This window comes from Pteronotus mesoamericanus, unplaced genomic scaffold (genome assembly GCF_021234165.1).
Source record: "Pteronotus mesoamericanus isolate MK-2021 breed Mesoamerican mustached bat unplaced genomic scaffold, CSHL_Meso_final scaffold_128, whole genome shotgun sequence".
NCBI classification, from domain to species: domain Eukaryota; kingdom Metazoa; phylum Chordata; class Mammalia; order Chiroptera; family Mormoopidae; genus Pteronotus; species Pteronotus mesoamericanus.
In genome coordinates, this window is record NW_026555305.1 from 1,473,943 (window position 1) to 1,487,034 (window position 13,092).

A 13,092-nucleotide genomic window follows, 5' to 3' on the forward strand; every position below is an offset into this window, starting at 1 on the left:
TTTCTAAAAAATAGTTAAAAAAAAAACCCAATGGAAAAAAAAAATAGAAACACAAATGACAGTGCACGGTAGATACTGTTGTCAATTGTTTGTTTTGTCATTTAATGCTGTTACTCAGAGCATCTTCTGTTATTGGTGTCTTCAGCTCTTCCTCACCATTTCTTACCCAGACGGATCCTATATATTTATCCACCCTTCTAAGATGGATCCTTAGGGGTTGCCAATGTTTCCTCTCTTCCAAGCACAGCTCTGCTGAGCCCAGGACTGAAGGGACACTGTCCTGTCCCCCAGTATCTATACAGTCGTCTTCTTGTTATGGGAGAAACTGAGTTGTTGTTTTGTTTTTGTTTTTTTACTGCATATGTATATTTAACAACAGTTTTACATAGACTGCTAAGAGCACGTCATTATTTTACAGAAGGACTTGAAACATGAACTTTCTATTAATATTCATACCATAGCACAGCCTGACCTAACTCCCAAATAAATGCATTGCAATTTATTTAGAGTTTAAAGGCTTAATGGCAACAATGAGGGGAGGGAAAGCGTAAATTTGGTTTACATAAATGAGAAATAACCTCAAAAAAAAAAGTCAACAAAATTTAATACGGCCTCATGTGCCCTGAAGGAGGTGGTTCCCGATTTGGAGGGGTGATTGCTATGTCCAGACAATCTCCTATTTGAAACTTCTGAGACCGCAGGGTCGTGGAATCGTTGGCCCCCTTCCTCCCAGACATGGTGCTGCCAACTCCTTTACTTGATAGCCAGGTCTTTTAATATCCATAAAAACAATTGCAAAATTGAAGTGTGTACCCTTCTTCCTAGCTTCTGGGTTGACTTCTTTTACTAAATTAGTTCTTTCAAGGTGGTATCTCTCCAGGTATAGGCCTGTAGCTCAATAGAGGGCACATTCCCACAGGAAAACACATCCATGGGGTGGTGGTGCCCCTTGTTGGTGGCAAAGACCGCAGCAGCAGAGGGAACGTCTTGTTGACTGGCCCCTCCGACTCTTAATTTCTTCCTAGGTGATGCGTGACTCCACCACCGTCTTCCTCCTGTGGCCTGCTATTAGATGGTCTGAAACTCAGTTCTTAACAAAGCAGTAAAGAATTATAGGTCAGCAAGTCAGTTAGCATGCAAGCAGGATTTATTGGTGATACATTCTCATGGAAGAGAACAGGTCTTGCCGAGAAAGGCAAGAGCAAGGGTTGCAAGAGCGTCAGGTCCTTTGTTCTGAGGGCTTACGTAATCGGCAGGATGGGGGCGAAGAAGTTATATCTTGATTGACAGGTAAAGGTGGTGCCAGCTTTCATTGAAGGACGTGACTATCCAAACTTAGGTATGTGTGGGGGTCTGTTAACCTGAACACCTGGCAATATTATCAGACCAGGCTCAGGACTGATGAGTTAGTGGTGAGACACGTCTCCCTCCTCCTCCTGCCTTGGTGGACTGTCTAACCTCCCTAACATTCTCATTGCAGACTGGAGCTGTGCTCCAATGTCCCCTTCTGAGAGAAGTCCTACTTCACTGACAGAGCTGAAACAGCCCCTCCCTTCCCTTTCTACCTCATCACCCCTTAATCTGTCAGTAATGACCAGGGGTGCTCTGTGAGACAAGGGACTGATTTACCCACTGCTGGACTACCAGCACCTGGAATAGTGCCAGGCACAGAGGAGGCGCTCAGATACTTGTTAAGTGGCTCGTTGTTCACCTGAAGACCCTCATCTCAAGATTCCTACTTCTCAAAGGAAGCAGAAATTCTAGGTCTTCACATATTAGTCACCCATGTTCTTATTTCTTCAAATAGCATATCTCCCTCCCCCGACCACTCAGTGGGAAAAAAATTCAGGCTCCCTCTTCACCCAATTCCCTCCTCCTCCGCACACACACAAACACACATCTGTCACGTGAACATCCCTGTGCCACATCAAATTCAGCAGTGAAAAAAAACCAGATTGACACTTGCTTCTCCTTCTCCTCCACTTCTTGTCACCTCTCAGCCCCTCTGGAAAGCACGTGAATGCCTGTAAGGACACACTCCCTACTAGGCAGCTCTTTAAGAAGCTTGGGCCAAAGGAAAATTCCCCCTGTGAAATTACATGCCATAGGGGATGTTAATTGAGTAAATGAGCACCCATGATAAAGGTGATAGGATATCTATTGAGCTTCCTGGTGAGGGTGCTGGTGGGAGTGTGTGTGTGTGGTGGGGAGATGGACAGATGTACTTTGCCACTAATATTCTCCCTGGTCGCGGGAGACCGACACACCCCAGGGAAACTCGTTCTGATAACAGGCATGAGACATGGTTGTACTTAAACCTCCTGTCCATCTTAGGAAGTGAGGATAAAACGATTAGAATGATGACACATAATGGAACTTCCTATGTGCTAAAAATCTTTTCTGAATGCTTCCCTGTATTACTCAACTTGTTCTTTAGAACACTATACGGCAGATAACATCCCTATTATACAGATGAGAAAACTGAGGTACAGAGGAGTTCTTTCAGGCTTCCTCAATAGGCCCTGGCTGGTGTGTCTCAGTGGACTGAGCACTGGCCTGCAAACCAAAAAGTCACCAGTTCAATTCCCAGTCAGGGCACATGCCTGGATTGCGGGCCAGGTCCCCAGGCAGGTGCACAAAAGGAAACTACATGATGTTTCTCTCCCTCCCATCCCCTCTCTCTAAAAACAAATAAATGAAGATTTTTTTTTCTTTTATTGTTTCTAAAGAGAGGGGAAGCAAGAGAGAAAGGAAGAGAATCATCAATGTGAGAATCATCGATCAGTTGCCTCTTGCACGCATCCAGATGGAACCAAACCTGCAACCCAGTCATGTGCTCTGAATGGCAATCAAACCCACAGTCTTTCAGTTTGTAGGATGATGCCCATCTATGTAAGACACACTTGCAAGAACAAAAATAGCTAAGGCTTTAGAGCTGCACAGTGCAATGCAATAGCCAGTAGCCAGAACTATTAAAACATAAATGAATTAAAATTAAACGAAGCACAGGTCACATAAAAGAATCAACCAATGAAGGCATAAATAAGTGGAACAAAAGCTTGTTAATCACTCTCCCTCCCTCTCTCTAAAATCAATTTAATAAAATTAAATACTGGTAAAAATTCAGTTTCAAGCCTGCACACGTGAAGTTCACCCGCTCCAGGGGGCCCCAGCACCTGCTGTAGGAACCGCAGTGAAGTAGCTCAGGAACCCCATCCAACGCCATAGGGCAGGTTTCCTTACTCAACCTCCTTGCAGATTAAGACACGTGGGCTCAGGAAATGACCCCACTGGTCAGAGCAAATAGAGTTGGTGTGTGACCCCAGGCGGACCTGGGGCCAGAGTTCCTGCTCTAGCCCGTTACAGTCCCTTGTTTCTTCCCAATCTTCTCAGCGTGGCTGGGTGGTTCCCCTTCCTTTCTTCACCGCATCTTCCTCCTGCCCCTTCCCTTCCCTCCTTTCCTCCTTCCTCTCCTCCTGGCCCCCTCCAGGCTTCTCCCCCTTCACTTGTCCACGCCCACCAAACCTGGGGGTGGGGGTAAGTGGGAGTGGACTCCAGACCATACAAGCTGATACTGTGCTCTACCCAGGAGAATGGGGCTTGAGCGGCCCCTTACTAGGAAGCTGCCTGTGAGTCAGACAGCCTGCAGCGTTCACTGGCCCCGGGATTTTCATCCTGTGAAGAATTAGAGTGCTGAGCCTTGGTTTCCTCAGAGGAAAGCCTGGAATAGTAACAGGCCTCTGAGTAGTAGTTAATTACCCATTTCATAATGAATACTTTATGTAGTATTGTTAATAGAGCACCATTCTTACATTGTTTGCTATTTATTATTGTAATAGTGTTATCATCAGCAGTAATGAAATATTAACCAAAACATGACGTAGGCTGTGGGCAAAGCATAGACTGGGTAATGCCCCTGCTGACTGAAGGCATTTTATTTTCACAAGAATTTCTGCAGCCATGAGGTGGGGGGCGGGGGGCGGCCTGTGCTCTGAGGCAGGGCTGTTCTCCTGGAAGGGAAACGGCTCTGAGAGGAGGGAGGGGCCGCCTCGCTGGCTTACTGAAGGGGGCCCTTTCCCCCCATCACTGAGGCTGAGGGTCTGGTGGGGAATTCACGTCTCTTCCCCCCCCAGGAGTTGACACTCATTTTGACAGGGCAACGTGCACCTGTACCTTTTGTACCTGATGAGTGTTTAAAATGACACTGGTTTCCTATTAGTTGAAAGTTTTATTAAAAATAATTTTACAGACCGCTGAGAAACTTTGGCATATGAAACAACTACTGTGACTTCCTAATGCTGACCCCCAAAAATTGTTTTCCCTCATGAACCACTTGGAAACGGCGACTGTTGCAGGGAGACTGGGGGCTGCGTGTGGGGAAACGAGGACACCAAGGGATGGCAACGACCTGGCCTCTGCACTGCATCCAGGCCTGGGTGACAGAGGGAGGACGTCCCCAGGGAGCCCGTCGCCCCGTCTTCCTCTCTCCCTCCCCTCTCCGTCTTTACTGTCCAGGAGATGGAGACCCAGAGACACTAACTGTGTTCTCTCAGCTCGTGTGTCAGTTTACCTGAGCCCAGTCTGGAGCCACAGTGCCCCTGGCCCCGCCGGGGGCTTGCTGTCCTCACGGCCTTGCAGACGCTCTGGAAGCAGCTTGTGTGTACAGTGTGGCCTCTCCCCAGAGTCCACGTGCCTAATACCCATGTGGACTGGACCCCTCTTAAGTCCTACCTGTGTGCTCCAATGTCGAGCCTGGCAGTGACCCATGGGCTAAGGACCACCCTATTGGGTGTGAATGATGACATCCCATGCCCCACCCCCAATACAGGCGCATCCCTCTCAGGTGTCCCTGAGGTAGATGTTCAGCCTAAATGTCTTCTCTCCCTTGCCACACTCGCAGGGCTTCTTTGCCCTGTGGATCCTCTAGTGCAGGGTGAGCAAGTCCTTAGTAAAGGCCTTGCCACACCAGCTGCACCTGTGGGGCTTCACGCGGGCGTGGCAGTGAGCCGCAGGAAGGAGCCCTGCGAGGTGCGTCTGGCAGACAGAGCACTTGCAGGGCTTGTCTCTGGCGTGCAAGCACAGTCCTTACATGAGGAAGAAGTTCTGGCTGAAAGTCTGGCCACACAGGCTACACCGGCAGGTCTTCACTCCCTTTTGGAATTACTGGTGCTGGATCAGTCAGGCGTTCTGGCGGCAAGCCTCGCTGCACTCCGAACACGCAAACAGCTTCTCACCCCGTGTGTCCACTGGTGCTCCATCACGTGCATGCTCTGGCTGAAGGCGCGCCCGCACAGGGCGCACTGGTATGGCTCCTCCCCATTTTGCATCCTCGTTGCACAGTGAGCTGAGCCGTCTGCTGATGGCCGTGCGATAGTCGCCACACACCTTATGCTTTACCCAGTGTGCATGCGCTGGTGGACGGTGAGGTTCAACTGCTGGGTGAACTGCTTCCCGCACGAGGTGCACAAGAAGGGCTTCTCCCCCATGTGGATTTGTTGATGCTTCTTCAGGATCGAGTTACAGCTGAAAGCCTTGCCACATTCCACACACTGGTATGGCTTCTCCCCAGTGTGGATGTGTTGGTGCATATTTAGGCACAATTTGTAGCGGAAAGCCTTGCCGCACTCCCCACACTCATAAGGCTTGTCGCCAGTGTGGATCCGTTGGTGATTCTTCAAGCACGAGCTATAGCGGAAAGCCTTGCCACACTCCCTGCACTCGTATGGCTTCTCCCCAGTGTGGATTCGTTGGTGCGTCTTCAAAGATGAGTTACAGCCAAAGGCCTTGCCACACTGGCCACACTTGTAGGGCTTCTCGCCGGTGTGCACGCGCAGGTGCTGCATGAGTAAGAAGTTCTTGCTGAAAGTCTTGCCGCAAACACTGCACCCCAAGGGCTTTACCCCCATGTGGATGTGCTGGTGCTCGATCAGGTAGGCATTCTGGCTAAAGGCCTTGCCGCAGTGGCCACATGAGTAGGGCCGCTCACCCGTGTGGGTCCCTAGGTGCAGCCTGAGAGACGAGCTCCTGTTGAAGGACTTGCCACACTCCGGACACGTGAACGGCTTCTCGCCTGTGTGTGTTCGCTGGTGCACAATGAGATGCTTTTTCTGGCTGAAAGACTTGCCACAGTCCCCGCACATGTATGGCCTCTCCCCAGTGTGCGTCCTCTGGTGACGCATGAGGTGTGCCTTCTGGCTGAAGGCCTTGCCACACTCTACACATGTGAATGGCTTCTCACCAGTGTGTGTCCTCTGGTGCACGGTGAGGTACTTGTTCTGGCTGAAGGCCTTGCCACAGTCCCTGCACATGTATGGCTTCTCCCCGGTGTGAGTGCTCTGATGCACAATAAGGTGCTTGTTCTGGCTGAAGGCCTTGCCACAGTCTACGCATGCATACGGCCTCTCCCCAGTGTGTACACGCCGTTGATCCTTGATCGAGGAGTTGTGGCTGAAAGCCTTGCTGCACTCCGGGACCACAAAAGGCTTCTTACCTCTGTGAGTCCTCTGGTACATGATGAGGCACTTGCTCCTGCTGAAGACCTTTCCACAGTCCCTAGAGGCAAGCAGCTTCTCCCCCTTGTGCACATGCTGGTGGATGGTGGGGGAAGGGAGCCAGGTGAACTGCTTCCCACATGTGGCACACGAGAAGGGCTTCTCCCCGGTGTGAATTCGTTGCTGCTCTTTCAGGGAGGAGTTGTAGCTGAAGGCCTTGCCACAGTCCCTGCACTCATAGGGCTTCTTCTCTGCACAGAGTCTGGAGGGAGGACTGAGGCTTGAAGTACCTGAGTCCTTCCCACACACAGTGAACTGGTGCGTCCCTGCTCCTCCCAGTCCTTCAGGTCTCAGTGGGTCTGGCAAGGGGCTTCGGTGGACAAATGCCTGAAATTCACGACATTCATGGGCTAACACTTGGGACATGTCCAAGCACCCCAGAGAAGTCCCTGAGCTCCCCTGTCGCCACCCTACCAGGTCACCCTGTGTCCCAGCTCCTTCACAGGCAGAATCCTGGGCACCATCCCTCCTGGGTCCTTCTGCCACGACTGCAGAGGATGGTCTGTCTTCCCAAATGTCCTCCTGTGGGTCCAATTCTTTCAGGTCAGGACTAGTCTCCAAGTCTGAGGGGAGGGGAAAGATGATGACACACATGTAGTTAACCACGCTGGGAAGGAGGACCTTCCCAAGACACAACAAGGCACAACATGAGAGCAGGGGACAGAGGAAGAAGTGAGACAGTGATGTTTAGGGAGGTAAGTAGAGAGTGAAAGAAGTCCCCTTGGGAGTGGGTAAAAAGGTGGCCAGCAGAGCTCAAAGCTGGGCAGACAGGCCCCTGGAGAGAAAGAGGGGGAAGGCGGGCTTGGAGGGGCGGACCAAAGCCTCCCACAAACCCAGTGTGGCGTCCCTGCATGGGGAGGGCGGGCTTCTGGCTTCCAGGCACCACCCTGCATCCCCCCGGTCAGCTGTGCTTCTCCAAGCATCATTCATGTGGGTGTGCTGGCTGTCCTGTCTCCCCACTGCCCAGCACAGCTCCCGCCTTCCCGTGCTGCCAGGCGCGGCCCGGCCCTGGCTGCCGGCTCCTCCCCCTCCTCTTTGCACACTCGTCCTCCCTGCTGACCACAGCTGCTCCGGTCCCCTCCGGCGGGTGCCCCGTGGGTTCCTCAATCTCTGTTTCCAGCCTAGGGGGCTCTGCTGAGTTCTGGACTCTGCACATAGGCCTCACAGTTTATGCCAACATTAAAAACTGAGACCTTACAGAGAAATCTCATTAAAAAAGCGAAGATGCTGCCACATGGAGCCCTCCATCCAAGGAGGCAACAAAAAAAGCAGGAGTGGGAAGCAGCTGTCCCATGTCCCCCATTTAAGTCCCCAGAGCCCATAACCCCTGAGTTTGAGGCCCCTCTACTGAGTCACAAGAATCCTATTTTAGTCTCTTCTTGGTGCTGACACCTCCTACATGGACGCCCCCGCCCAGACACCCTCTGAGCTCTGCTGGGGAGTAATCCGAAGCCTTGTGCGCCCCTCTTGGGTATCGCAAACCTAACGCATTTGACATGAGCCTGTGATTTCAGAATCTCTCTCCCAAATGATGAAATGAACAGCCCATCAAAGAGGCTTAGCCAAATAACTGAGACACACAATGACTGATACATTATGATTCCACTCATACGAGGCCACTAGAACCATCAAATTGACAGCGACAGAAAGTAGGACATGGGTGCCCGCGCTTGGGGAGGGGGATGGGGAGCTGCTGTTTAGAGGGGGCAGACTGTCCGCTGAGGACGATCTCTTTTAATAGCGCTCTGGAGGTAGAAAGCGGCTATGGTTGACCAACAATGGGAATGCACTTCATGCCCCTGAACTGTGTACCTAAAAAGAGTTAAATGGTCAGTTTTATGTTATATGTATTTTGCAACCATAAGAAAATAAATATTTTTTGAATTAAAAAAGATTTAGCAGCCACCCTTGACTCCCCCACTCCCTCCCATCATCCACGCTAACAACTGCCCCCACACAGGAGAGCAGCTTGAACCAGCCCAGACCGACGCACGGCCACCGCCGCCGATGCAGCAGCCTCCCCTCTCCCCACGAGCCACTGTCCACTCGGCGGAAAGAAGAGCTCAGGAGTCAGCCCAAACCCTCCAGCACCTTCCCAGTATCCTGGGGACCAGGGGCAATGCCTTCCCACCTCCTCTGTGCCATCCAGCCCCACTCGCCCTTGTTTCCCTTTGATTTCCTTGTGCAGGCCCAGAGCTTCCTGCCTCAGGGCCTTTGCACCTGCCCTTCCCTCGGCCTTCCCATGGGCACTCATCCTCAAGCCTCAGTGAACCTCTGTTCCCCACTGGGAGGCCTTCTCTGTCCACCCTGCTGTGGAAAGGGAGCGCCCGCCTGCCGCTCTCTCGCCTGCGTCATTGTGAGCGCTCGTTACGGCGCCCTCTCCCGTTCTGCGCACTGCCAGCTCCCACAGCAAGAGGTGGGTTCCGAGAAGGCAAGGGCCTCACTGGTCCCCAGGTCCCACACAGTGTCCGGCTCATGCAAGGCACCTGCGATAAACCTTCACCAAGCACTGGTCGTGTGCTGGCATGGTACCCAATAGCCCTCACCGCATGTGAGTAGGTGCTGGTAGGATTACACCCATTCTACCGACAGGGAAACCAAGGCTCTGAGAATGGAGCCACACCCTCAAGGTCGCCCAGCACATTCCAGCATGCGGTCCAATCCCTGAACCACTTATTTGGCCACATGTCACTGTCCCATCGCAGAGGGAAGGATTTGACAAGTACCTTACGTTGGAGAAAGATCCGGTTTCGTGACCCTGAGGTGTGGGAGCGATGCCAGAGGTCAGAGCAGCTGGAGGCCTAGGACCTGGAGGCCGCAGGCCACTTTCCATAGGGAAGAGGGAAGGAGGGTGACAGTGGGTATGCGTGGGGCCCATGCGCCTGAGACACACTGGGGACACAACAGGCCAGTGAACTCAGAGAGTGGACAGAGAAGAGTCATGGCTGTGAACACGGTGAGAAGCAAATCCCCAAAGAAAGTAATGATAAGCTGGACTTCATCAGATTACAAACATCTGCTCATCAACAAATGGTGCTGGGCACCTGGATATGCACATTCAAAAGAGCAATGATACGCGGTCACGGAAGGTCATGCCACTTTGGGTGGCAGGCACACAATGTAACATACAGATCACTTACCATAAAATGGACACTTGGAGTTTTTACAATCCTACTGGCCAATGTCACCACAATCAATTTAATTAAAAAACAAAACAAAACAGCGACGTTAGGTCCTTTTTACATCATTCACAATTAACTCAAATTAGACCAAAAACATAAATAAAGAGCTAAAATTCTAAAACTCGTAGAAGAAACAGGAGTAAATCTTCACAGCCTTTGGTTAGGCAACAGCCCCTCAGATACGACACCTAACACACAAGTAACAACAAAATAAATAAGTTGGACCCCATCAACGTTAAAAATGTTTGCATTCCCAACGATGCCAGTGAGGAAGAAGGAAGACCACCCACAGAATGGGAGAAACAGTTGAAAGCACATGTCTGATAAAAGTCGTGGAGCAAGAATTAACAACAAAAGAATACGTAAAGAACTTTCAAAGTGAGTAACAAGGAAGTAAACAATCCACTAAATCAAGAGGCAAAAGACTTGAACCAGACACTTCACCAAAGAGAATATACTGATGGGGAATAAGCAACTGGAGAGCTTCTCAGGCCCAGCTCCGAGCCGGGCTATGCTAAGACTGCACTCCCACGAGAATGGCTGCAATGAGACAGACTGAGCACGTTCAGTGCTGACAAATGCACAAAGCAATGAAATTCCCAGCACGTGCTGGTGGAGATAAAACACAAGACAACTGTTTTGAAAAAACTTTGGCAGTTTCAAAAAGTAAAATATGCACCTACGTATGACCCAACCATCCTCAACAGAAACGACAGATTGTGTCTACAGGAAGATGTCCAGAACTGGAATCAACCCATTTGTTTACCATCAAGTGAATGGATAAACATGCTGTGGTCTCTCCATGAAACAGAATATTACTCAGCAATAAAATGAAGTAAACTATTGACCTGGCCAAAGGGCTTAACTGATTGGAACTACGTCCCCTGCACCAAAAGTTTGCAGATTCAGTCCATCATGTTCAGTAAACTTTGCAGGTTCAGTCCTATCATGTCCCGTAGGGGAGGTAACTGATCCATGTTTCTCTCTCTCTCTCTGTCAAATGAATAAACGTACCTTCAGGTGAGGATTAAAAAAAAAGAAAATAATAAAGGGAACTATTCATACACTCTGACGACATGGGTAAACCTCAGAGACATGATGGCACCCCGACTGGTGGGGCTCAGTGGATTCAGTGCCGTCCTGAGAACTGAGAGGGGACCAGTTTGACTCCCAGTCAGGGCAGGTGCCTGGACTGCAGACCAGGGCACCAGCTGGGGGTGTGCAAGGGCCAGCTGCCCAATGTTTCCCTCCCTTCCCCTCTGTCTAAAAATAAATAAAATCTTAAATTAAAAAGAAACGATGCCACTTGTAAGAAGTTAGATTAAAAAGGTGCCCTATGATTCTATATACATAAAATTCTAGAATAGGCAAACTAAACCACAGTGGTCACCAAGGGGATGGACGGTGAGTGAAAGGGAAGAAAAACTGTTTGGGCTAATGGACGTGTCTGCATCATGACAACGATTTCCCGGGTGAATATAAGTATCAAAATGTATCATATTGTTTGCTTTAACAACATGCAGTTAATTGTAGGTCAGTTAAACCTCCACAAAAGCTGTTAATGAAATGGGACTATACACTAACTCTGAAAGTTAGTGTTTCTCCTGAAAATATTATCCAGGGACATGTTTCTGTGTCGGTGACTACAGAGTACTCGTCTTGGGAGAGCGCCGTGATTTCCACCGTATTGCTACACCCTGGTTTGTTCGGTCAGTCTCGTAGGTGGGCATCTAGGGAATTTCTCTTCCTATGAAAACTCTGAAGACTTATAGGAAAATTTTTAAAGGTTATATTCTAGAAATGGAATCATTTGAAATTTGGTTGGTAATATCAAACTGTCCTCCTAAAGAGTTGTCCCAACTTTATGTTCCTAAAATGAGGAGTCCCTTTCTCTACGCCTTTGTAATACAGGATGCTGTTACTCTTTTTCTTCTTCTTTATTTTTTTTTAATGCCTCACTTTAGGATATGCTTAGAGAGGGAGGAAGGGGGAGGGGAGGGAGGAGGAAAGGTGAAAGAGAAAGAAAAAGAGAGAAACGCCAATGAGAGAGAGAAACATCAATGAGTTGCCTCTGGTATGTGCTCTGCCTTAGGATCAAACTCACAACCTAGGTATGTACATTGAACCCACAACCTTTTTGTATACAAGATGATGCTCCAACTAACTGAGCCACACATGGCCAGGACTGTTATTCTTTTTCACCTCTGTGTACCTCATGGGCAAGAAATGTATTTCTATAACTCAATTTGTACTTCTGTGACAATTAGTAAGGCTTAAAAATCTTTTATAAGGTGTAACCCCATGCATCTCTCTATATATGAATTGCATGCTCTTAAGCTCTGTCCATCTCTCTATCATTCATTTGGTCTTTTTCTCATTTATTCCTAAGAGCTCTTTATATATTTATAATCCTCTGACCATTATACGTGTGGTAAATGCTATTCCTAACTTCATCACCTATGAAGTTTATTTTTAAATTCGAGTAATGTCAGCGTTTTACCTAGTCTGATCTGTGCATCTTTTCTGTTTCTGTGTCATCCTGAGGTGACAGGCAGATGATGAGTTACGAAGCGAAGCTGCCCCCTTACCCAGCGACACCAGGTTCCAGTAGGTCTCCATCATCACGTCCCTGTACAGGTCCTTCTGCGCAGGCTTCAGCTGCTGCCACTCCTCCGGGGTGAAGTCCACAATCACATCCCTGAACGCCACTGACCCCTGTAACAGGAAGCGCACGCCACTCACCACAGGGCCCTCCTCACGGAGGTCAGGAGATGTGGCCAAAAGGGCCGAGAGGATCAGAAAGGCATGTGGGACGTGCCTGACGTGGTGTCAACAAGGTGTGAACCTCTGAAGGGCCTGACCCCTCAGTGTCCTCGGTGCCTAAGTACACTGCATGGGCCCTGGACGGACAAATAAAGTACGGGGCTTTTCACCGGGAGGACAGACCACCCAACTGAAACATGGGATAAGGGCCTGAAGAGACACTTCTGCAAGAGCAACGTGTCTGTCACAGACCGTGAAGCATGATGCATCTTCCGCTAGTGGAATTCCCACCTGCTGGCCAATCCCTCTGTGATCCGAGTGCCTGTCAGGGATTCTGGGCTGACACCAGCCTTCTGTGTCTTGGAGCCACCACCACGTGATTAGGGAGCAGTACAGGGCAGTCAGTGGTTACCAGTCTGGGCCTGTGATGAAATCCTCGCTCTGCCCCACACACCTGGCTGTGTTTCCTCAGACAAGTGTCTGAATCTTTCTGAGCCTGTTTGTTCAATGGAGCTCCTAGTACCAACACTCCCTCTGTAGCTGTTACCAGGTTAAGTGGGGTCGCGTGTGTGTGATTCCACACTGTGGTACGGCTG

At 49.8% G+C, this 13,092-nt stretch overlaps 1 protein-coding gene and 1 pseudogene across 1 annotated transcript; both read right to left on the reverse strand.

Moving 5' to 3' along the window:
* Positions 1-602: 602 nt before the first annotated feature.
* LOC129082439 (histone deacetylase complex subunit SAP18-like) lies at positions 603-5,327 on the reverse strand (annotated as a pseudogene).
* Positions 4,479-12,620, reverse strand: LOC129082565 (zinc finger protein ZFP2-like). The gene is made up of 2 exons (XM_054588271.1): positions 12,322-12,620; positions 4,479-7,114 (listed from the first exon to the last, which is right to left on the reverse strand). Exons 1-2 carry the CDS (start codon positions 12,353-12,355, stop codon positions 5,394-5,396), a joined length of 1,755 nt encoding a protein of 584 aa, XP_054444246.1. The 5' UTR covers positions 12,356-12,620; the 3' UTR covers positions 4,479-5,393.
* Positions 12,621-13,092: the final 472 nt, after the last annotated feature.